Here is a 25324-nt window from a genome sequence, read left to right as displayed (position 1 = left end):
TATCATGAAAAGCTTCATTTAGCAATGATGTTATTTTTAACTTACAAAAAATAATCGGTGGACTAAAAGATTTTTTAAATTGCAAAATCATGTTTATGGCCTCATATTGGGGATATTTGAATGTAATGAACATAGTGAATACTGAAGAAAAAATTTTAACATATTCAGAATGATGGTTCAGCATTTAAAAATTTTTAATCTTTATTAATTGTCTTTTTCACTATGAAAGTAGCACTTTATATTAGGCATGAAATGGATATGTTATTATCAGTTACATTTTTATTTCCCTAGAATTGTATGTATTTTACAGCTTCTCTGGCAAAATGTATTGAGGAAATCTCCACAACCTTGAAGTTCCACAAAATGGAGAATATTTATATTCTTATGTGTGTATTTAAAGCACTTTTGTTAGTTATATGAAAAATAGATGTATTCTCTGATGTGCTTGTTTGATAAATACTAATCTGAAATTTTTTTCTCATTCTTTGCTATTTTGAGTTCCATTATAGGTTCATAAACAAATTCATTAGCACTGGAAAAAAAAAAATGAATGAATTTGGAATCCTACCTCATACCATAAGGAAAAATAAACTCAGAATGGATCAAAGACCTAAATGTAACAATTAACACTGTAAAACTCTAAGAAGAAAACAGGAGTACATTTTTGGTTTCAGCTCTACAAGTAAAGAGCTTGGAAGTCATCACTGCAATCCTTACTGTAAGAAAGATGCTGAACAACCTGAAAATCAATGACTTTTCTTAGTCCATCAGAGAATTGAGGTCACAGGACAAACTACCACCCCAAAACTGGAGAGACAAGTGAATACAAAGAATTACAGCCCAGATCCGCTTACCAGGAACAGACGATGCTTGAGCCAGTACCTGTTAAGAACACTTAAATGGTAATTCATGAATTGCTTGAGTCTGAGTGTAGTTTGAGAATTATAAACATTAGGATCTATAGCTTATATGATGTAAATGTGTGATTGTGAAAACCTTGTGGTTCACACTCCCTTTATTCAGTGTATGGACAGATGAGTAGAAAAATGGGGGGAAAAAGTAAATGAATAACAGGAGGGATGATGAGGGGTATGGGATGTTTTGGGTGTTTTTTTTTTACTTTTACTTTTATTTATTTTTTGGCATAATGAAAATGTTCAAAAATTGATTGTGATGAAAGCTTCCAGGAAGATGGCAGATTAGGAGAGACAGAGCAAAACTCTCCTCTGTGAAAAACACTAAATAAAGGACAGAAAGTGCTCCAGAAGAGCAGTTCCAGGGTTCCATCAGCTGGGCAGGGAATTCTTCACCCATAGTGAGTGTGTACTTGGAAAAACCAGGAGATTACATTTAAGACTGGTGAGTGTTTGGCCTAGAATGCTACTAGGGAATGGGTAATTGGAGCCAGCTGACAAGTGTGGAGGGGCACAGCCTTCCATGCCCCTGGCACCCTCCTCAGCACTTGGCTCAGGTGATAACCCTTCATAGAATCACAGCCAAGAGCCCCCGTGCCAGGGACTGGTGGTTGGAGCAGGCAGACGAGCATGGTAGGAGGCAGTTTTCCATGCCCCGTGCAGCCATATTTGCAGTTGACTGGGGACATATCTCTTCACAACCCTGTGGCTGAAAGCTTCCTTGAGGGAATTCGGGATTTGGTAGGCTTGTGATAGCAACCCACTCTTCCTCAATAGAAGCCTGTGGTGTGCTCAGCCTAGAGGCAAGAGCACTGCACAGACGTGCCAGGAGCCCTCCCCCAATCCCAGGGACGCTTGGGCACATGGCAGACAGGGACTGTGGGGCATTTGAGCTGGAAGGTGATATGCACAGTTCTGCAGCCACAGATACTCCACCCACAGCACAGGGAATGGCTGGGACCACTGTATCCTGGAGTGTACTATCTGCCAAACTGCACAGGGTACACCCCCCAACCACAGGGCTGTCAGTCCCCAGTGTACATGGAAAATTGGTGCACTGATTGGACTTCTACATGGTTTGGACCCCCAGTCATGAGGGGAAGAAGTGGCTCAAAAGCGCCATCTGCTGGTAGGTCAGGAAAAGTGCACTCCACCAAGCTGGAGCTCTGCCAAATTATAAATATTCAAATAATCCAGCACATCCTAAAAGAACCCTATCAAGATAAGCAAATGCCAAGAGGCAAAAAAAAAAAAAAAACCCAGAAAATTATAAAGCATATGAAGAAACCAGAAGATATGGATAACCCAAATGTCAAAATTAAAAAGCCAGAGGAGACACAGAATTTGGAGCAATTAATCAAAGAAGTACATGCAAACATCAATGTCATGGCTCAGGATAAAAAGGACATGAAGAAGACCCTAGAAGAGCATAAGGAGGAATTTGCAAGAGTAAATAAAGAAAAATAGCAGATCTTATGGAAATAAAAGATACTGTTGATCAAATTAAAACTATTGTTGAGACAAATAACAGCAGATCTGAAGAGGTAGAGAAATTAATTAACGACCTTGAAGACAGGACAATGGAATGCAAAAGCACAAAAGAACGAATGGTGAAAAAAATAAAAAAATGTGAAATGGATCTCAGGGAAATGATGGACAATGTGAAGCCCACAAATATAAGTATCACTGGTATTCCAGAAGGTGAAGAGGAGAGTAAGGGCTGAGAAGAGTATTCAAAGACATTGTTGGGGAAAACTTCTAAACCCTTCTAAATGACATAAATATGTAAATCAAAGATGCCCAAGAAACTCCAAATAGAATAAATCCAAAAAAACACATGCTGAGATATATTGATTAGACTGTAAAATGCTGAAGAGAAGGAGAAAGTTCTGAAAGTGGCAAGGGAGAAGCAATTCACCACATACAAGGAAAACAACATAAGACCAAGTACTGACTACTCATTGGGAACCATGAAGGCGAGAAGGCAGTGGTATGACATATTTAAAATTCTGAAAGAGGAAAATTACCAGCCAAGAATTCTTTATCCGGTAAAGGTCTTCTTCAAAATTGAGGGAGAGCTTAAAATTTTCACAGAGAAATGCTGAATTTGTAAACAAGAAACCTGTCCTACAAGAAAAACTAAAGGGAGCTCTACTGGCTGAGAAAAAAAGGTAAGAGAGAGAGGCCTGGAGAAGGGCACAGAACTGAAGAGTATTAGTAAGGGTAACTTAAAGGAAATAGAGAGAGGGAAAAAACAGATCTGACAGATAAAAACCAAAGGATAAGACAGCTGTTTCAAGAACTGCCTTCACAATAGTAACATTGAATGTGAATGCATAAAACTCCCCAATTAAAAGATACAGATTGACAGAATGGATTAAAAAATATGAACCATCAATATGCTGTTTACAAGAGACTCATCTTAGACCCAGCAACACAAAGAGGTTGAAAGTGAAAAAATGGAAAAAAAAAATATTCCATGCAAGCTACAGCTAAAAGAAAGCAGGGGTAGCAATACTAATCTCAGATAAAATAAACGTTAAATGCAAGGATATCATTAGAGACAAAGAAGGACACTATATACTAATAAAAGGGACAATTCACCAGGAAGAAATAACAATCATAAATGTTTATGCACCCAATCAAGGTGCTCCAAAGTACATGAGACAAACATTGGCAAAAGTGAAGGAACCAATAGATGTTTCCACAGCAATCATGGGAGACAGCAATACTCCACCCTCTGCTATAGATAGATCAACCAGACAGAGGACCAATAAAGAAGTTGAGAACCTAAACAATGTGGTACATGAATTAGAATTAACAGACATTTATAGAGCATTACATCCCAAATTTCCAGGATATACATTCTTCTCTAGTGCTCATGGAACTTTCTCCAGGATAGATCATATGCTGGGGCATAAAACAAGCCTCAATAAATTTGAAAAGATTGAAATTATTCAAAGCATATTCTCTGGCCACAGTGGAATGCAACTAGAAGTCAATAACCATCAAAGATCTAGAACATTCACAAATATCTGGAGGTTAAACAACACACTCCTAAACAGACAGTGGGTCAAAGAAGAAATTGCAAGAGAAATTGCTAAATATATAGAGACAAATGACAATGAGAACACAACATAGCAAAACTTACGGGATGCAGCGAAGGTGGTTTTGAAGGGGGAAATTTATAGCTTTGAAAGCATACATTAAAAAGAAAGAAAGAGCAAAAATCAAAGAACTAATGAACAACTGAAGAAGCTAAAAAATGATCAAACTAATCCTAAAGCAAATAGAAGAAAAGAAATAACAAGGGTTAAAGCAAAAATAAATGATATGGAGACAAAACAAAACAAAACAATAGAGAGAATAAATAAAACCAAAAGTTGGTTCTTTGAGAAGATCAACAAGATTGACAATCCCTTAGCTAGACTGCCAAAGTCAAAAAGAAAGAAGACCCAAATAAACAAAATTATAAACGAGAGGGGGATACTGTGAACTGTACACCAACAAACTAGACAATTTAGAGGAAATGGATAATTTCCTGGAAACACATGAACAATTTAGACTGACCAGAGAAGAAACAGAAGACCTCAACAAACCAATCACAACTAAAGACATCTAATCAGGCATCAAGAAGCTTCCTATAAATAAAAGACCAGGGCCAGATGGCTTCACAGGGGAATATTACCAAACTTTCCAAAAATAATTGATACATTTCTACTCAAACTCTTTCAAAAAATTGAAGAAAATGGAACACTACCTAACTCATTTTATGAAGCCAACATCACGTTAATACCAAAACCAGATAAAGATGCCACAAGAAAGAAAAACTACAGGCCAATCTCCCTAATGAATATAGATGCAAAAATTCTCAACAACATACTTGTAAATCAAATCCAAAGACACATTAACAAAATCATATACCATGACCAAGAGGGGTTCATCCCAGGTGTGCAAGGGTGGTTCAACATAAGAAAGTCAACCAATGTAATACAACACATTAAACAAATCAAATGGGAAAAATCAAATGATCATCTCAATAGATGCTGGAAAAGCATTCAACAAAATTCAACATCCTTTTTTGATAAAAAACATTTCAAAAGGTAAGGATTGAAGGAAACTTCCTCAATAGATAAAGGGCATATATGAGAAACCCACAGCCAGCATAGTTCTCAATGGTGAGAGACTGAAAGCCTTCCCTCTAAGATCAAGAATGAGACAAGGATGCCCGAGGTCACCACTATTATACAACATTGTGCTAGAAGTTCTAGCCAGAGCAGCCCATCAAGACAAAGAAATAAAAGGCATCCAAATTGTGAAGGAAGAAGTAAGACTCATTATTTGAAGATCATATGATCTCATATTTGGAAAACCCTGAAAAACCAATGACACAGGTACTTGAGCTAATAAATTCAGCAAAGTGGTGGGATACAAGATTAATCCACATAATTCAGTAATGTTCCTATATACTAGAAATGACCTAACTGAGGAGGCATTCAAGAAAAAGTTTCCATTCACAATAGTAAATTAAAAAAAATCAATTACCTAGGAATAAACTTAACCAAGGATGTAAAAGTCCTCTACACAGAAAATTATATAACTTTACTGAAAGAAATAAAAATGGACTTAAAGAGATGGAAGATATTCCATGTTCATGGATAGGAAGGCTAAACATCGTTAAGATGTCAACCTACCCAAACTGATCTGCACATTCAATGCAATACCAATCAAAATTCCAACAACCTACTTTGCAGACTTGGAAAAGCTTGTTATCAAATTTAATTGGGAGGGAAAGGGATTTTGAGTCACTAAAGACAGTCTAAAAAAGAAAAACAAAGTGGGAGGACTTACACTTCCTGACTTTGAAGCCTACTATAAATCCACAGTACTCAAAACAGCATAGTATTGGCACAAAGATAACCATGTTGATCAATGGAATCGAATTGAGTATTCAGAAATAGACCTCTAGATGTATGATCAACTGATTTTTGAAAAGGCCCCCAAATCCTCTTAACAGGGACAGAACAGTCTCTTCAACAATTGGGGCTTGGAGAACTGGAAAGCCATATCCAAAGAATGAAAGAGGACCCCTACTTCACACCCTATACAAAAATTGACTCAAAATGGATCAAAGACCTCAAAATAAGAGACAGTACCATAAAACCCTAGAAGATAATGTAAAGGAAGTATCTTCAAGACCTAGTATTAGGAGGTTGCTTCTTAGACCTTATACCCAAAGCACAAGCAATGAAAGAAAAAGTAGATTAATGGGGACTCCTCAAAATTAAAACCTTCTGTGCCTCAAAGGAATTTGTCAAAAAGATAAGAGGCAGCCAACTCAACGGGAGAAAATATTTGGAAATCATGTATCTGATAAGAGACTGATATCTTGCATATATAAAGAAATCCTACAACTCAACAATAGTACAGACAGCCCAATTATAAAATGGACAAAACATAGGAAAAGATATTTCTCCAAGGAGGAAATACAAATGACTAATAAACACATGAAAAAATGTTCATCTTCACTAGCTATTAGGATGATGCAAATCAAGACCACAATGAGGTATCATCTCACACCAGTAAAAATGGCTGCCATTAAACAAACAGGAAACTACATATGCTGGAGAGGATGTGAAGAAATTGGAACTGTTATTCATTGCTGGTGGGACTGTATAATGGTACAGTCACTCTGGAAGACAGTTTGGTGATTTCTCAGAAAACTAGATATGGAGTTATTCTACTATTCAGCAATTTCACTTCTCAGTATATACCCAGAAAATCTGAAAGCAGTGATACAGATATTTGCATACCAATGTCCATAGTGGTATTGTTCACAATTGCCAAGAGATGGAAACAATCCAAATGTCCTTCAACAGATGAGTGGATAAACAAACAGTGGTATATACATACGATGGAATACTATGCAGCAGTAAGAAGGAATGAGGTTGTGAAACATATAACATGAATGAACCTTGATGACATAATGCTAAGTGAAATAAGCCAGACACAAAAGGAGAGATACTGTATGTTACCACTAATGTGAACTCTGTAAAACTTCTTATAATGTAGAATATAGGGGACCTAGAGATAGACAGAAGTTAGTGAAGGAGGAATGATAATCTAATGTGTACAGATATGATAATGCGGGCGAATGAAATGGTATGGGCATGGTCAAGTGTGACTACGGTTCATTAATGGGATTATAAGAATCAGTGAAGCATTGAAGTTGAACATGCTTGTAAATAGTTGTTTAAAGGCATGTAGCCCACAGAATAGCATCACAAACCTAAATAAGTGTTAGCATGATATACTTACAAGGTATGACACTGGCACAGAGGGTTAACAACAGACTAGGATGGAAAAATTACCCATTATGTATTAATGATTATATTTAATAGGAGTAGCTTACCAACTCTACACTAATACTAGGGATGAATAATTAGCAGCTGATAAGAGCTCTGGGATGTATTATGATAATTGCTTAAAGTTGAGAGTGGTGATGATTGTACAACTAAGTGAAGATAATGTAAGAAACTGACACTATCTTGGGATAGAATATATATTAAGTGAAATTGGGAACCCACTACTTAATAAATCAAGCCCTTGACTTGAGGCTTGCTCTTGTGAAACTTAACATTGTAATTGGGAGTCTGAGCCCTCCTATAATTATACCTAGGAGGCACCTCCAGAGAACCTCTTTTGTTGCTTAGATGTGGCCTTTCTCTCTCTAAGCCCAACTTAGGACATAAATTCATCAACTTCACCCCCCTCCCCCATGAGGAACATGACTCCCAGGGGAATGAAGCTCTCTGGCAACATGGGACATGAGCCTGGCCCTAGCAGCAAGGGATTGAAAATGCCTACTTGACCAAAGGAGGAAAAAGAAAGGTAACAAGCTGAGATTACAGTGACTGAGAGATCCCAAATAGAGTTGAGAGTCTCTCATGGAGGTTTCTCTTATGCAGGCTCCAGCTAGACATCCCAAATGGCCACAGTATGCCATGCCCTTACTAAAAGTAGTCCCCAAATGCCTAGATCCCTACCTGAGACTCTATAAAAGATTCACTCAGTAGGTTTTTCTCTCAGAAACTTAAATCCACCAGAGTGTTCCTATGCCAAACAAGTCCTAAAACCCAAAGGCAACAGCCTCTTTAAGAACAATGATCAGATGCAGCCCCCTTTCCCATACTGTCAACACCCTCTTTCAATATGAACAAATTAGGGTGCTCACTGCCTAGACACCCCTGAAAATGGAGAAAGAGATTGAATGAGAGGAAGGAGTAGCAACACACAAGATAAGATTTAACAAATTTCTATGAATACTGAAACTTTTTTTGAATGCTGGGGTGATGGAATGACTAGAAGGAGGTAAATGACGTGATGGAAATGTAGCCTATAGCATCCTTTGGGATTTGCTCTATAGCTGCTCATTGAATTGTGCCTTGAAAATCTTCACCTTTCTGTATATACCTTGTATTTCATAATAGGGAAGGGACTGAGACTGTGGAACTGTAATCCATAACAATTTTTGAAATTACCTGTATAACCACTTGTTGAGCTGTACATTGACAGTTGACACCTTCCTGTATGTATGTTATATTTTACAATAATGGAAATGGCTGAAATTGTGAAACTGTGACCCATGACATTCTTTGAAATTTGCTAAGTACTTGTGAAACAGTACTTTGAAAGTTCACTGTTATGTATATATGTTAAAGTTCACAATAAAAAAGTAAAAATCAAATAAATTTTTAAAATGAATAAATAAAAGCAAATAAGTAAATAAATAGAGCACAGCTCTTAGCCAGATTAACATAAAACCTCACACTAAAACCCTGACTTAACCTCAGTTCCTATTACCAGATACATCATGTCTGACATTCAACAAAAAATTTCAAGCATGCTAAAAGGCAAGAAAAAATAATCTTAAGAGACAACATAAGAGTCAGAATCAGACTCAGTCAGTTCTTAAAATCCCATTTTTATATTTAATCACTCTGCTTCTAATTTGCTTAAAACCCATACTTGTGATAATTGAAAAATGCATATATGAAATTGCCCAACTCTAAATTTGGTAGGCAACTAATAATATTTTCATAAATACTTGATTATTGTTATTGAGAGAAATTAAATAAGACCCTAATAACTGGAAAGAGAAATGATAGTATGGATTGGAAAGCTCAGTGTTGTAAAGAAATCAATTGTAATCCATGGTATTGTTCCAGTTTGCTAATGCTGCCATTATGCAAAATAACAGAAATGCATTGGCTTTTATAAAAGGGGTGTATTTGGTTACAAATTTACAGTCCAAAGGCCATGAAAATGTCCAAATTAAGGCATCAACATGAATATACCTTCACTGAAGGCCAATGGCATCCAGGAAACCACTATTAGCTGGGAAGGCATGTGGCTGTGTCTGCTGATCCCAGGTTGTGTTCCAGCTCATCTCAGCTTTTGTGCATTCTTCAAAATGTTGCTCTTTGGGCGTTTTGCCCTCTTTTAGCTTCTCTGGAGAAAACTCAGGGCTAGCATCTCCAAAGCATTAGCAAAAGTCTGCTTTCAATGGCTGACTCCAAAATGGCTCTCTCAGCTGCTCTGAGCTCCTTCTCTCTGTGAACTCTTTTATAGGACTCCAATGATTTAATTAAGACCCACCCTGATGGGTAGGGTAACACCTCCCTGGAAATTATCTAATCAAAGTTCTCACCCACAGTTGATTGAGTCACATCTCCATGGAAACAATCAATAGGTTTCAACCTACTCAACACTAATACGTCCGCCCCACAAGATTGCATTAATGAACATGGTGTTTTGGGGGACATAATACATCCAAACCAGCACAGGTATCAATGCATAAACAATAGGTTTTATGTGTCTATAGGTATGTGTATGTGTGAGGGGGAGGGGAGAAATTTAGCAAACCCGTTCTAAAATATATATGAAAATGCAAAGCTTAAATAGTCTAAATATTTGTGAAGAGGAATAGCAATGTGAAATGAATTGTTCCACCAGATAACTACAGATTTAAGACAATATGGTATTAGCATAAGAGTAGACAAAAAGACCAATGGAATAGCATAGATGGTTCAGAAATTGTTTCAAGCATATCTGGACTCTGTTTAATTGTGATAACATATATATTATGTAAAATTTCCCATTTCAGCCATTTCAAGTACACAACTGAATGGTATTAATAACATTCTCTGTGTTGACCTACCATCACCACCATCCACTACCAAAATTTTTCCATCACCCCATGCAGAAAATCTGCAACCATTAAGCATTAATCCCCCACTCCCCACCCCCTGCCGCTGTTAACTTGTAGTCTATTTTCTGTCTCTATGGATTTGCATATTCTAGTTATTTAATATAATTGAAATCATATAATATCTGTCCTTTTGTCTCTGGCTTATTTCACTAACAGGAAAGGTTCATCCATGGTCTAGCACATATTAGAACTTCATTCCTTTATACAGCTGAATATTATTCCATTGCATGTATATACCAATATATACATGCAAGTTTTGTTTGTCCATTCATCAGTTGAAGGAGATTTGGGTGGCTTCCACCTTTTAGCTAATGTGGAAAATGCTGCTATAAGCCAAATATCAAAATATCTGTTTGAGTCCCTGCTTTCAATTCTTTGGGGGCATATACCTAGAAATGAGACTGTCAAGTCATATGGTAATTCTATGTTTAACTTTTTGTGAAAATTCTGTTGTACAGCACTGATCTAGATAGTTCAAGCTCTATGTTTTGTAGTATCTTGTACTTCTCTTTCATATCACTTATCTAATTTCACAATGAATTAATGTCTATCTTCCCCACTAAAATGTAGGCTCCACGAAGACAGGAAATGTGTCTCTCTTGCTCACTGCTGTATGCCCAGCTCCTAATAATACATGACAAATAATGAGTACTAAATAAATATTTGTCAAATGAATGAATGAACTTATAGTAAATACAAAAATTCTAACCCTTGCAATTTGAAGTCCAGAATAGAAATATGATCAGTGGGTGTGTGTGTGGGCAAATGCTTTTTGCATTCAAGTTTCAGACCATTTTCTGTCTGTTATAAAAGCAATAGAAGTTGCTGAACTTTTCATCATTTCCTTTTCTGAAATGAAGAGGACATAGTATCTATGTATAGAGGACTTGGGGATCTGGTACTTTGGTGATATAAAAAGGCTGATGCTTGATATATCTAAATGATCTGCAATATGATTTAAAAAACATTTTGAGTTATTCTAACCTAGTCCTTATTAGTTTAAACATATAGGTGTCAGTCATAACCAAAAATCATATTTATAAAAAGCAAGACATAATTTCATTTATTTAGAATCAGGATAATTAAATTTTTATTTTTCATTGTAAGATGGAAGAGAGGTTAAAAAGTGCAATTTTATTCTTTTATAAGTTATTCAATAACTTACTTTAAAAAGAATAAACAATAGGAATAGAATAATTAAAATAGCTTTTAAAATGAATAAAAGAAAACAATCAATTAAAATTTCATCTATTATGGCTAGCAATGGATTATATGTAAAGTTTGGTAATATTAGAAATAGTGGCACTTGATTTTCTTAGAGCTTGAAAAATTAGCAGCACATGATATTGTTGACCTACACTATGTAGAGCAGTGCTCTGATCATATATGTTTTTATTGGGGTTTAGCTTTGATTAATACATCCACATCAGCTTTGTCTGCCTCTCCAAGACTTTTTTGATGGCTGTCAACCAGGACATTGTCTTCCTTTATTCGGGGCCTCTGGGATCCACCAACTCTGGGAGATACAAGTGCTCCGAGCGCAACAAAATTGTGAACATCCTGCAGCTTTTTACGTAGCCATTCCACCCTGTCCATCGAGTTCAGATGTTTTCCCAGGTTATGCATAAGCTGTATTTCACTCACAGATCTTTTCCTGGAAGGAACAGAAACAGAGAGGGCCAGACTATTAGTTGCCCAGTCATAAAAGCAACTTAAAAATCCATTTCCCATTCCCTCACTATGCAGAATAGGCTACAGTACTTACCTAATGGTTTTCCCCTCCGAATTTGTAAGAAAACAAATTGCAAACAAGACAATCATTACTTTAGCCATGTCTTTCGCAGACGGCATCTTCACTAAAAGGAAAAGCAAAAAGGAGGTATTCAAAAATATTTTTAATACTCCAAACTATATAAATAAAATTATTTTAGTTTACATTTATAACCATACAACTACATGCAGAGTGTGACAGTAAACTGACTTGGTTTTCATTTTGGAATCAACCCACTTATTTTAGAAATAGATAAGTATATATTATATATGCATATAATTTGATGAGAAATTATAGTTTTACTTCCCCTTAGGTATCTTTTTAGTTATTGTACAAGTTTTAATATATGAATTTTAAGCCACATGAAGAATTGAAAGAGCTTGATTTTAAAAATTTCCCTCCAATTTTATGTTGTTTAAGGGTAAATGCCTATTATTTGCTTGAAAATGATTAATTCTCTTTATTAGTAAATTTTTTTTCATAAGTGAACTTCATTTCAGGTACTGCAATACCATAAATACCATATTAATAGGCTTTGATTTAAAGAGATGTTTACTGAATTAATGCACACTTCTAGGATTAAAAAGGATATGTCAAAGCATTGAAAAGATACACATCAGCATATTATTATACCTTGATAAAAAGTGAATAATTTAGAGCTTTGGCTACAAATAAAATGCTTGTCTGCATCTTATTTATTCAACTTATTTTATTTATGTTTTAATATAATTTTTAGCTTTTTCCTCTTTTGCTCATAAAGCTTTTCATATCAATGTGGAATATTATTGCCTTTATCTGCATTACATGAATTGCAAAGCCTGTTACTATAGAAGTGCTTTCTCATAATGCTCCATGTTCCCTCTTTTAGCATACACGTGGAGTAGCTGTGTACTCATATTTTAAAGGAAAACTGCATCATTTAGAAGTAATACAAGAAACATTTTAATCTGCTACATTTTGTTTCACTCTGCAATATAAAGCTATTATGGAGTAACTAAGGAATAGTTTTTGGTTTTGGTTTATGTCAGAAACTGACACTGTAGCTGGAGGACAGGGAGCACCAATGTCTAATCCTAGTCACCTTAGACAGCTCTGCTTTGCTTCCTTGTTCTTAACAGGGAGGTTGGCTCCTTATAAGAATGTCATGAAAAAGAGCTGAAAAGCAGTTGTAAAACACCCATAAAATTCATGTACAGGTTTTCACATTTGAAAATTAAAAAGACTTTCATTTAGGTTAAAAGATTCACACAAATATTCAGCAGTCAGATTGTTTAACCAATTTTAGTATACAGATTGAGCTCTCTATTAGTCATAAACAATTTAATGATACTCTGCAGGGAAAAATAGGATTTTAACTCTACTTTATAAATTTATATTAATTATTTAAATCGGAATTATTTATTCATTAGGGTGTTTCACTTCAAAATTTCAATAACAATTCCATTAAAGCATATCATGTCAGATTTAGATTATTTTGCCAGTAATTTCAGATGAGTTTAAGTAAAGCAAGTCATCTTAAAAGACTTAAAACACAAAAAGAAATGATTTAAAGTATTTTAGTAGCATAAGTTTATTTTGTTTTGTGACATTTTATATTAAACATAATTCACCTCCCCTTTAACATTTTACCTTAAGCAGCATGGTGTTTGTAGAAAAATAATTGCTCGATTATCAAACATCTCATATTAATTTTAATGGGGAAAATAAAGATAACTCACCATACAATGTCTTCGGACAAGATACTCCTTTGGGTATATTAGCAGCTGATACTTTCTTAATGTTGAGTAAACTTGAGAAAGCTGATGAATTGGATGGTAGACCCTTAAACGTGGCTTTTATATAGAGGTCTTCACTGACCAAGAAAAGTTTGTCACAGATGGTGTCACTCCCATTTCTCTGGATGGCAGCTATAGGCTTAAAGCAGCACACACCCACCATTGGGCAGTGCCCATGCCTTTTTAAGTTTTAGATAAAATTGGATATTAGAAGAAAAATAGTGTGGGGCTGGGAAAAGGGCTTATGGAAATTCTAACAAGTATTAACTTTTACCACCTAGAAAATTTCTGTTTTGACTGATGAATCTGAATTTATATTACAAAAAAGACTGATTACAAAGATTTATGATAAAGACATCATTTTACTTGAAAGTAAAATCTGAAAATAAGATATATTTATTATAACCATACTATTGATATACTCATTATGAGGATTATAATGAATCATAGTATGTTAGGCACACTTGACAAGCAATTTCCAATCAATGCATATCATTCTTGGTCATCTTTCAAGAGTAGATATGGTATTTTTCTTAAAGGAGGTGTTAAAAATAATTTAAGAAAATACCCTTAGTACATAATTATTTTAAAAGGCTTCAAAAGTGAAAATGATTTTCAAATTCATTTAATTTACATTTTATTTATGCATTTTAATCTCTACAAATAGCATTTGGTAAGCACTAACTATATGTCAGAGTTTGCATATATTATTCCACTAAATCTTCACAGCAATCCTTTAAAGTAGGCTCCATTATAACCCCATTTTCACATGAGGAAACTGAGGTTTAGAGAGTGGAGAGGTTGAAATTCAATATAGGTTTTTATGACTCCAGAGCCATTTTGATTCTTACTTACTACTCTAGTTTCTCCCTAGAAAATGTAGCCCTTCTTTACACCCTAGTCTGTTTGACTTTCATTTGTTGGCCCTTTGTAACCCCTTTTCCCAGGGGTTTGATTTTGATTCTCATGTTTCCCAGCTATGATTGACACCCTGCTCCACAACCTAATGAAGGCATGATGCTGCCTCCTTCTGTTATTCCAACAGGTTGGTCCCGGCCTATCAGGTCAAAACTCCTTGAATGCCCCCAGTGCATCCAGGGTTCATTTAGGCAGCTTGCCTCCCAGCTAAAGAGCCAATCCTAGAATTGGAGCAATTTTCTTAGCCCTGGTCCTATCCAGGCCTCATGTCATCCCCTTTCCTACTAGCTATTGCCAAGATTTAATTCTACATCAAGTAAAAGCCAGTCCAAGTTTGGACAGTACCTGTACAGAGTCTAGGAGAGATATATGTTAGTCCTAATCCGGGAAATTCTCTTCACTGGGAAAATCTCACTTGGAGTGTTGCTCCAGGCTCCACATTTTAGACGTGTTAGAGACAAATTGGAACAGTCTAGAAGATATGAACCAGGTTGGTAAAAATGTTGAACATGACATATAAGAAGCAGTTGAATGAAGTGATGTTTAGTCTGGAAAAGAAAAAGACTTCGGTGACTATGAGAACTGTTTATAATTTTTAAGGGCTATCATAGGGAAGATATTCTCTGTGATTTAAGAAGGAAGTACTGAGATCAAAAGCTGAAGGTTAAAGGAGGCTGATTTGGGCATAACTTGGGCATTTTTATTATCAAAATGTGGAATCAAATGCCTTCTTAAGTAGTGAGGTCCCCTTCACTGGAAGTGTTCAAGTAGAATGGATTTTGTAGAGATTTATATATAGTAGGAGGTTGAACTGGATAACCAAGATGCTCCTTTTGATTGTAAAAGTCTATGGTATTAATATTTCTTAAGACCTGTTCTGATGCAAAGTGTACACATGATGTGTGGCATTTTTCTATTTTACTGAGTTGAGAGAAAGGAGAATTGAAAATGTAAATGGTTTTATAAACACAATTTTCATTGTTATAATAAACCCATGCTTAACATTCTGATTTTGAGTTTTTCTACTTCCTTGGTTGGTTTGACATAAATTGACAGCCTTCTAGGAGTGATGCAATTAGTGCTTTCACTGTCTTCCTTCTAGTACAATTATTTATAGAACAAATTATCATATTGAAAGCAGCTACGTTACAAAACTAGTTTTACAGAAAAATAAAGAAAATGATTTTAGACAAGGATCGTTCTTGTATTCATTCAAAAACACACCCAGTATCGACTATCTGCCAGGTGCTATGTTAATCATTACATGACTGAGACATGATCCCTCCCCTTGAATTTTACTGAGCTGTAACATAATGTGATAGGTGTTATAACAGAGATATGAACAAAGTCCTGTAAAAGCACAGAAGAGGGAACGACTAAATTTCCCTGTATGTATTGGAAGCTGTTTTACTGAGAAGCTGAAGTGTCCTCAGGATGAATATGAATTTTCCATCCTAGAAGATGAGAGAGGACAGAGGGAATATCATGTGCAAAGGCATGGAGGCAATGAAGACTGAATATTGAGTGTGTGCTAGTGGAAGGAGAGGAGAAATGGGAGATGATCCTAAAGAAAGTTTGGTACAAATTGTGGAAAGCCTTTGTGAGTGTGTGCCAAGGAGTATTATCTTGTAGTCCTTTCTAAACTTGGGTGTGTTTTAGTGCCCTTCAGATTTCTCAAAGGACTACTCGATCTTCCCACAAAGGAGAGATATACCAAGATTTGCCACATGTTTATCTGAACCATCGGACTATGAGACTGTGGGCAGTAGATAGAAGGAAAGCATTTAGGAATAAGAAGGCTAGGGGCCATATGGGCACAGACGGCTGATAACAGTAACAGACAGAAGAGCTGAGCTCAGCTTTTTGCTTTGAAAAGCTCAGCCTTCTTTAGCATTCTCAAGTTCTCTGAAGCCTGGACCTGACAACTTACTGTATTCCTCACATTTGGGAAGGATAAAGGGACATACGTTGTGCCCTGTTGTCTTACGGAAGGTTTGATTTGAGATAATAATTTTTCCTTTTGCTTACTTATTAGGAATTAATTTTGCTTTGGATACTTAGCATTAAATAGAGGCTTCCAGGGTTGGGAAATCCAGCTACAGCTTTCCTAATTCAAAGTTTTATGGACAGATTTGTTGGTTTCTATCTTAACAGTTGACTTACTTTTTTTGCTTCAAGCTCCTCCATGAAATATTGAGCTACTGAGTTCCTTCATGATCTGCCAGAAAGAAACCTCCTCCCTTCATCCTCTTACCAGCCCTAAATTGTTTCTAATTAGAGACAAAGTGCGAAAATGCTAAAAAGAACTGAGTACATAATAACTGATGGATTTTCAGGGTTTTTTTTTTGTGTGTGTGTGTGTGTGTGTGTGTGTGATATTTAGTTGCTTATTTTTATTTCCCCAGAACCTTTTATTGATGACTACTGTGAGTGTGGTTCTCTAATAGGTAGTATTTAATAAGCCATTGATCTCTGAACTGTCATAAACCCTGGGATTCATTACACATGAGAAGTCCTTTGAAAATAAATTATGCAACTGCCTCAAAAATAAAACATTATATTTGCTTTTTATCCATTATATCAGTGAATGTCCATCCCTGAATGTGTTTTCAGCCTTCTGCATGTTTATGTGGATTTGAGGAGTGTTAAAATGGCATGCACTGTTTTCATGGTCAGAAAGAGGCATCTCTAGAGGTAAACTAAGGGTAAATGGTGAGATATTGGGTACCTGGGATGAGGTAGTCTTTCTAAATACAACAAAGAATGGCTCTGTCTTGACACAATGTGAAGCCACAGTTTCACCTGGGGAAGAGTTTACATTTCTATTTGATTGAAAAGATGTCTAGTTGTGCAGATGCCTCTGCAATGTTCTCTGTGACACAGATAAAGAATGGAACATGTCCTGGAGTGTCCTCATTCAAAGATCTGTGAGATTTAATCTATTCCTGTCCTCTGCTTCTTAAAGCTATAGAGGGAAAGAAGTAGGCTTAATTGAGATTTATCAGGTTTTGAATCATAGGGAAGATGGATAGCCATAGAAATTTAATCGAACAGGAATCGAACAAGAACCCTCACATTTTCAGTGAATGGACCGGACCACATGCTGTTAGTAATCCTGGTTCTAAATATTTTTTTAATTGTCCCATAAATGTACTTACATTTTTTAAACCAAGTGTTCCAATTTGGAGTTCAGATAATATAGCCTCTTCAGTTAAAATGGCTCTTCCTTTGGATTATGTAGATATCTTTCTGCTCTACTCTCCCTTTACCTTTGATAGAATATAATGATGAAACCTGTGAAACTATAAAAAGAATAAAATATCTTTTACATTCCTTTCCCAATGTTCAGCAGGACCCAGTAGGCTGTGTACTCTGATTACTCCCTCATTTCAGCGCTTCATATAAACTAAGGATTCTCTAGCAGCATTTGTTAAAGAACGGCAACAGGCTTTTGAACGTGAGAGAATTCATTGACTGCCAACAAAATTATAAGAATCCTTTAATCTTTCAGTTTAAATAGTATAAATGCTGACGAGAACAATTTCATGACAGTTACTTCAATGTCAATAAAAAGGACATCAGATGCTATTTGAGAAGCTTTATGCAGAATATGGACAGGACAGCCAACACCTTCGATAGAATCATTCTTGGTTTTGCTTCAACTTTGATGAATAAGCATTGTCTTCACATTTACAGAAACATTCACCAAAATTTGTATTTGGATTTTCTCCACCAAACGCAGTACATTTTTTTCTCATTAACTCTTTACTCAATAAGAGAATTTCTGCAAAAATTTGCTATTGTTTCTAAAACTTCATCTGGAAGGGATTTTACTCACAGTAGCCTTATTGCAAGCCTTTTCCTTGAGAAAACTATTGCAAAAACAAAGGGAAAAATTTTTCTCCATTTGATTACTTGAATCCATGACTGCTATAAAAAAGCGAGGCATTTAGATATTTGCTAATTTCTGTAATAGTAAATGGAGCTATTACATTTTTTTAATTATTGCAGTAGATTTTGTCCTGGCACTTGAAAATCTGCTTGCAATTTCTGAATCAAAAAGTATTTCTCCTAGCAGTACATTCAAACAGTAATTTGAACTGAACGAGTGATGATGATATGCAATGTAGAAAACCATTGCAATTTCTACTGCAATTATTTTATCTTCTTCATCTGAATTTCTCTTAATAAAGATATTTGTTATTTTATCACTTTCTTTGGTACTAGTTGAGGAAATCATACATCTCTTTATTCTTAGCTGTTTATATTCTAGTTTATATCTGACTCTCCAACATTTTCAATATTGACTGAACAATTGCATACTGTATAAAGAGCTTCAAAAGAACTTTTTCCTTACTTAATAAATGTCCATGGTTAAAAAAATCATCACAAAATTTACATTGCATTTTGGCATTTTGGGTTCAAATATATAGAAATAAAAATAGTTAATGGAGATCACTGCAAGAATTGGAAAGACTGATTTTGACACTCCCACAGAAGCAACTATACATTTGTCAATCACAAATTCAAACTCATAACTAACTGTAAACAAGGGCTGAACCATTGAAAGAATTGCAAACGTACAATAAATTGAACTCAATGTATTATGCAAGAATAGATGAACTTCCCATTTGCCTCTGTAGGTGAGCTGTGCTTGTAAGATAGTCTCCCCAAACAAAGCCAGAAATGAACTTATATAAGGTCTTTGGAAGCCTGATGTTCAGGGATTGGCAGATGTCCAGTTGTGTTAGTGCAGTCATGGGAGTAAGGTTGCTGGTGACCAGCTGAACTTCAGAAGCATGGTCACTGGAATGAGGCATGTAATGATTGACTGCTGTCTGTTGAGAAGTATGCAGTTGTCACTAATTGGCTGACTTTAGAAGCTTGGGGTGGGCATTGATTTACTAACTTTTAGAAGGATAGTAACTGGAGTAAAGCTGTGGTTGACATGCTGATTTCAGAAGCTTGGCTACTTGTAATAGTTTTCTATTGCTGTGTATCATTTTACCAAAATTTAGCAACTTAAAACAACACTCATTTATTGGCTCACAGTCTATAGGACTAAAGTCCAGCATGACTGGGTTTTTTCCTCAAGGTCTTATAAGCTGAAATTAAGGGGCTGCCTGGGTTGCATTCTCATCTGAAGGCTCTGGGAAAGAATCCACTTCCAAACTCATTCAGGTTGTTGGCAAAATTCAGTTCCTTGCAGTTGTAGGGCTGATGTCCCAGTTTTCTTGCTGGCTATTGGTTGGGAGTCCTCTCAGCTCCTACAGGTCCTTTCAGGTCCTTTCCATCCTGCCATCAATGGCACATGGACTCCTACCCATGCTTCCAGTCTCTAGCTTCCCTTCTACAACAAGGTGGAGAAAACTGTTTTTAGAGGGCTCATGTGATTTGGATTAGACCACCCAAATCATCTATCTTAAAGTAAACTGATTAGTAACCTTAAATACATTAGCAAAATCTCTTTTTCCATGTAATATAACAAAAGCATAGAATGTCACCAGAGGGTGTTTACTAGAGTGAGGCTGCCACTGAGTGGCTAATTTTCAGAGCATATGCATTAGTCCAAAGTTATCACTAATTAACAGGAGTTATTTGTTCATGACTTGAGATTTTGACCAAAGAACCATCTTTTCCTTTCTTGAATAGTCAAAATAAATAATTTTAATTCTCAGTTCCCTGCTTTTGTCTTCTCTTGGCAAAACCTGCAGGAGACAGCATAAGATATTGTCCATATTTTATTTGTGGAGGTATGATTTTTAACTTATGTTGCCATGTAAATGATTTAAGTGGCAATTACTGAGTTGGAAAAAGAGCTCTTAGTGCTGAATTTTTGTACTTTCTTGAAAAAAGCTCAATACAGAAATTCAGCGTGACCTGGCAAAGTCAATATAGTGCTCTGCATTAAATCATTAAATATATACAGCATTCCTGGAAACTCTAGTCTCATACCATGGGGGACAGAGGCTCTTTTCAGATTTTATCTTGTGTTTTTACTTTGGGTGAGTCAGATTGTGATGATAAGTCAAGGCAGGGGAAGCCATAGGACCCAAGAGGCTTTGGTGGGTCAGAGTTTGTGCAGTTTCTTTCCATAGTTGCTTTTTGTCAGTAGCTGAAAAACTGGCTCTTTATCTACTGTTCTCTGTCTTCTGCTACAAAAACTCGTCTCCAGTCCTTGGCCTTTTGTTAATAGGCAAGGCCGGATTGGGGTATGGGGTGAGGCCTTTTGTTAATAGGCAAGGCCGGATTGGGGTATGGGGTGAGTAAATACATGGCCACAATTTCTCTTCTTTTCCATTAGCCTCAAGATCATTCCATGTTAGAGGAATTGATCCAAGGCAGGGCATTTCCTATTTCTCCTACAGCCAACTGATACCTTCAGTCTTCCTTCCTCCAAGTTAAGAGTTCTTTCCAAGACTTTTCAGAACTTCTTCCATTTACTTCCCACACACTGAATTCAACTTTTGATTAATAAGCTTTGTGTGTATCTTCTTCAGTTCAGGCTGTATTGTATTAATTTTAGTAGTGTTTTGGGGAACATAAAATATGGGATTTTGACCATTCCCTAAGTTCTTGTGTGATTTTGGACATTCCCTAAGTTCAGTGTAGATAAAACATTTTTCTCTCTTTTAGACTTTTTTTCATTCTGTCAAATTTCAAGGAGAATCACTTTTTGGTAATGTGCACATACAGCATCGTCTTTCCTCTATGTCCAAATTCCTCATTTTTTTCTTTATTAGAGAAGTTGTGGTTTTACAGAACAATCATGCATAAAATATAGGATTGCCATACACCACCCCACCACCAACACCTTGCATTGGTGTGGAACACTTGTTACAATTGATGATAGTACCGTTTTGCAATTGTACTATTAAAGTCCATTGTTTAACTTAAGGTTCACTGTCTGTGTAATATAGTTCCATGGATTTTTAAAAAAAATTTTATTCTGTTACCATATACACAATCTAACATTTACCCCTTTTAATCATATTCAGATATATATTTCAGTGCTGTTAATTGCATTCACCTTATTGTGCTACCATCACCACCATCCATTACCAAAATATTTTCATTTTTCCAAATAGGAACCTTGCACATTTTAAATCTTAACATCCCATTCCTTTTGAGTATGGCTTATTCCACTCAATATGATGTCTTCAAGGTTCTTCCATGTTGTCACATGTATCAGGACTTCATTCCTTTTATGGCTGAATAATATTCTTTTGTATGTATATACCACATTTTATTTAGCCATTCATTGATTGATGGACACTTGGGTTGCTTCCATCTTTGGGCAATTGTAAATAATGTTGTTATGAACATTAGTGTGCAAATATCTGTTTGAGTTCCTGCTTTCAATTCTTTTGGGTATACATCTAGTTGTTGGATTGCTGGGTCATATGGTAGTTCTATACTTTGCTTTCTGAGGAACTGCCAAACTGTCTTCCACAGAGGCTGCACCATTTTACACTGCCACCAGCAATGAATGAGAGTTCCCATTTCTCCACATCCTCTCCAACACTTGTTATTTTCCATTTTTTTAAATAGCAGTCATTCAAATGGGTATGAAACAGTATCTTATTGTGGTTTTGATTTTGCGTTTCCCTGATGACTAATGATGTTGAACACAAGTCCCTCATTTCTGAAGGTCCTAAAAAATTGAACAACCAAACATCAGTAAGGAATGGTTAATAAGGAACTAATTATTTTAATCTGTTTTCCTTTATCATGGTTTTGCTGTCTTTGTTTACCTGCCCCTCTTCCTTCTCTTCTAATCCTTTTCCTCAGTCATCTTGTCCATGGCTGCTCCAGTACCACCTCATATGACCGTCTAGCTCCTGTACCCACCACCATCTCTGTTGCTTGGCTCAAATTCCCGAGAGAGGGAATTGATGGGCTCTTATCTTTTTAAACCATACCCAAATCATAGGTCATTTGTTGATCTATAATGGGCTCTTCAGGTCTGGTGGCCATCTCTGTTCCAATCAGTGTCCTATGGCCTGCTCTCCATTTAGCAAGGACTGTGAGTTGAAGCAACTTCCTTTAAAAGGAGCTCTGAGCAAGGGAGGTAAGGATAGACATCACTACCTTATAAGCTCTAGCATGGTATCATGCATCAGATATTTGCTTTTAAAAATGTTTAGGAAGTGGAGCATAACTCTCCACTCTCTTAACTGTGAGCTTCTTCCAACACTTAAGCTAGTGACTCCTTCCAAAGAATACAGTGTAGAAAGGGGGAGGGGGATAAATAAATTTACAGTGGAGAAACCCAAGAAACACTGCTTCAACCAAGTCATCAAGATCAACATCAACAGTAATAATTATGTTGACAGAATGTACCCTAATATGACTTGATGAAAATGGCACCTTGCCTCTGTGATCGTCCTCCCCTAAACCCATAATTCCAGTCTAATCATAAGGAAAACATCAAATTCCAATAGAGGGACATCCTACAATATACCTGACCAGTACTACTTCAAACTGTCAGGGTCATCAAAAAAAGGAAAGTTTGAGAAACTGTCACAGCCAAGAGGAGCCTAATGACATATGACAACTAAATATAATGTGGTGTCCTGGATGTAACAGAAAAAGGACATTGGGTAAACACTAATGAAATCTGAATATCTGAATAAGCGATGGTCTTTAGATAGTAATCATTCAACAATATTGGTTCATTAATTATAACAAAGGTACCATATTAATGTAAGATAATAATAGGGAGAACTGTGTGTTGGAGAACTGTGTGTTGGAGAAAGGGAGGTAATATGGGAAATTGCTGTACTATTTGCTCGAATTTTCTATAAATCTAAGACTCTTCTAAAAATAAAATCTATTACTTAAAAATGGCAGTCAAGGACAAATAAATGTGTGCAACCTTCAGCCAAAAAAAAAGTTTAGGAATTGAGATTGGAGAGGTAACTTGATACAGAAAAATTCAGAGTCAAACAACATTTAGTGATCATCTGTTGGCTTACTTGGTTTTCACAGTATCTTTGAGGTAAATATAATTCCTATTTTACGTGTGAGAAGCTGAAGCTACTGGTTCAAGTATACTCAACCAGTGAAGGGCAAGGCCAAAATTTAAATCCGTGTCTCTTGACTCCAAATCCTTGGCTTTTTCCTCAATGTTCACACTGCAGAGAATAAAATTCAAGAGATTGGAAGCAGGAAATTCAATCCAGGAAATATTTTCTGAGGTTGAAGATCTGTGTTAGGAGCTATAGGATTACAGAGGCCAGGTATAGATTGAGAAATTTATGCTTTAGTTGGGAAGACAGACAAATATGATTTGCTATAATACCAGGCAGGCCCTAGGAAAGGAGGAAGATATGGCTGTTTAATATGTACACAACCTTATTCTTGTGGGTGGTATAAAGTTTCAAGGTTAGACTCCTACACTTATGTGCAATCTCTGCAGATTGGAAGATTACTTTTTTTTAATTTTTTTACCCGAGGAAGCATAAAGGATAGGCATCTTAGTTTCTTTTCAAGTAGAAATAAAATGATACTTACAAATGATAAACTTGACTATTTTTCATGTAGCATAAAGGCCTTTGTCTATAGTTTTTTGGTTCTTTTTTTAATCCATAAATGCTTTCCTTGCCTCTAAATAAATGGATTGAATTGTGTCCTCCAAAAAGATATGTTCAAGTCCAAACCCCTGGTTCCATGAGTGTGATTCTATTTGGAAATAGGACCTTTGAAAATGTTATAAGCTAAGATGGAGCCAAACTAGATTGGGTTGTGTCCTAATCCAATATAACCGATGTCCTTATAATAAGAGGAAAGTTAGACACTGACAGAGAAAGAAGATGGCCATGGAACAGAGGTTATGCCACAAGCCAGAGAGCACCATGGATTGCCGACAAGCCACCACCAGAACCCTAAAGACTTCAGAGGAAGCATGGCCCTGCCAATATCTTGGTTTTGGACTTCTAGCCTTCAGTACTGTAAAAATAAATTTCTGTTGCTTTAAGCTATTTATTTTGTGATACTTTGTCATCAAAGACCTAGAAAGCTGTGGTAGTTAGAAGCTGCATGTACTTGTCCTAGTTTGCTAATGCTGCAGAATGCAAAACACCAGAGATGGATAGGCTTTTATAAAATGGGGGTTTATTTCACTACACAGTTACAGTCTTAAGGCCACAAAGCGTCCAAGGTAACACCTCAGCAATCGGGTACCTTCACCGGAGGATGGCCAGTGGTGTCCGGAAAACCTTTGTTAGCTAGGAAGGCAGCTGGCGTCTGCTCCAAAGCTCCGGCCTCAAAACGGCTTTCTCCCAGGACTTCCTTTCTAGCAAGCTTGCTTCTCTTCAAAACATCACTCCCAGCTGCACTCTCTTTCTTCCCCCCCCGAGTCAGCTCATTTATATAGCTCCACCGATAAGGGCCCACCCTGAATGGGCGGGGCCACGCCTCCATGAGAACATCTCATCAGAATCATTGCCCACAGCTGGGTGGGGCACATTCCAAGCAAATCCAACCATCACCAAAACGCCTGCCCCACACAAGACCACAAAGATAATGGCATTTGGGGGACACAATACATTCAAACTGGCACAGTACTCCAGAAAAATATTCTCTTAAATTTAATCTATTCCTGTGAGTGTTAAGCCATTTTAAGTAGGACGTTCTGATGAGGCTACTTCAGTTAAGATGCGACTCACCTCAA

The 25324-nt window shown here is 36.4% G+C and overlaps 1 protein-coding gene across 1 annotated transcript; it reads right to left on the bottom strand.

The window, feature by feature from the left end:
• Nucleotides 1-11577: 11577 nt before the first annotated feature.
• PTH (parathyroid hormone) lies at nt 11578-13885 on the bottom strand. Its single transcript, XM_037841302.1, has 3 exons — nt 13810-13885; nt 11951-12041; nt 11578-11839 (listed from the first exon to the last, which is right to left on the bottom strand). Coding segments are annotated over exons 1-3 (354 nt in total). The 5' UTR covers nt 13811-13885.
• Nucleotides 13886-25324: the final 11439 nt, after the last annotated feature.

This window comes from Choloepus didactylus, chromosome 6 (genome assembly GCF_015220235.1).
Source record: "Choloepus didactylus isolate mChoDid1 chromosome 6, mChoDid1.pri, whole genome shotgun sequence".
In the NCBI taxonomy this organism is placed as follows: domain Eukaryota; kingdom Metazoa; phylum Chordata; class Mammalia; order Pilosa; family Megalonychidae; genus Choloepus; species Choloepus didactylus.
The sequence above is the reverse complement of the archived record's forward strand: the minus strand, read 5'-3'. Positions and strand labels throughout refer to the sequence as shown.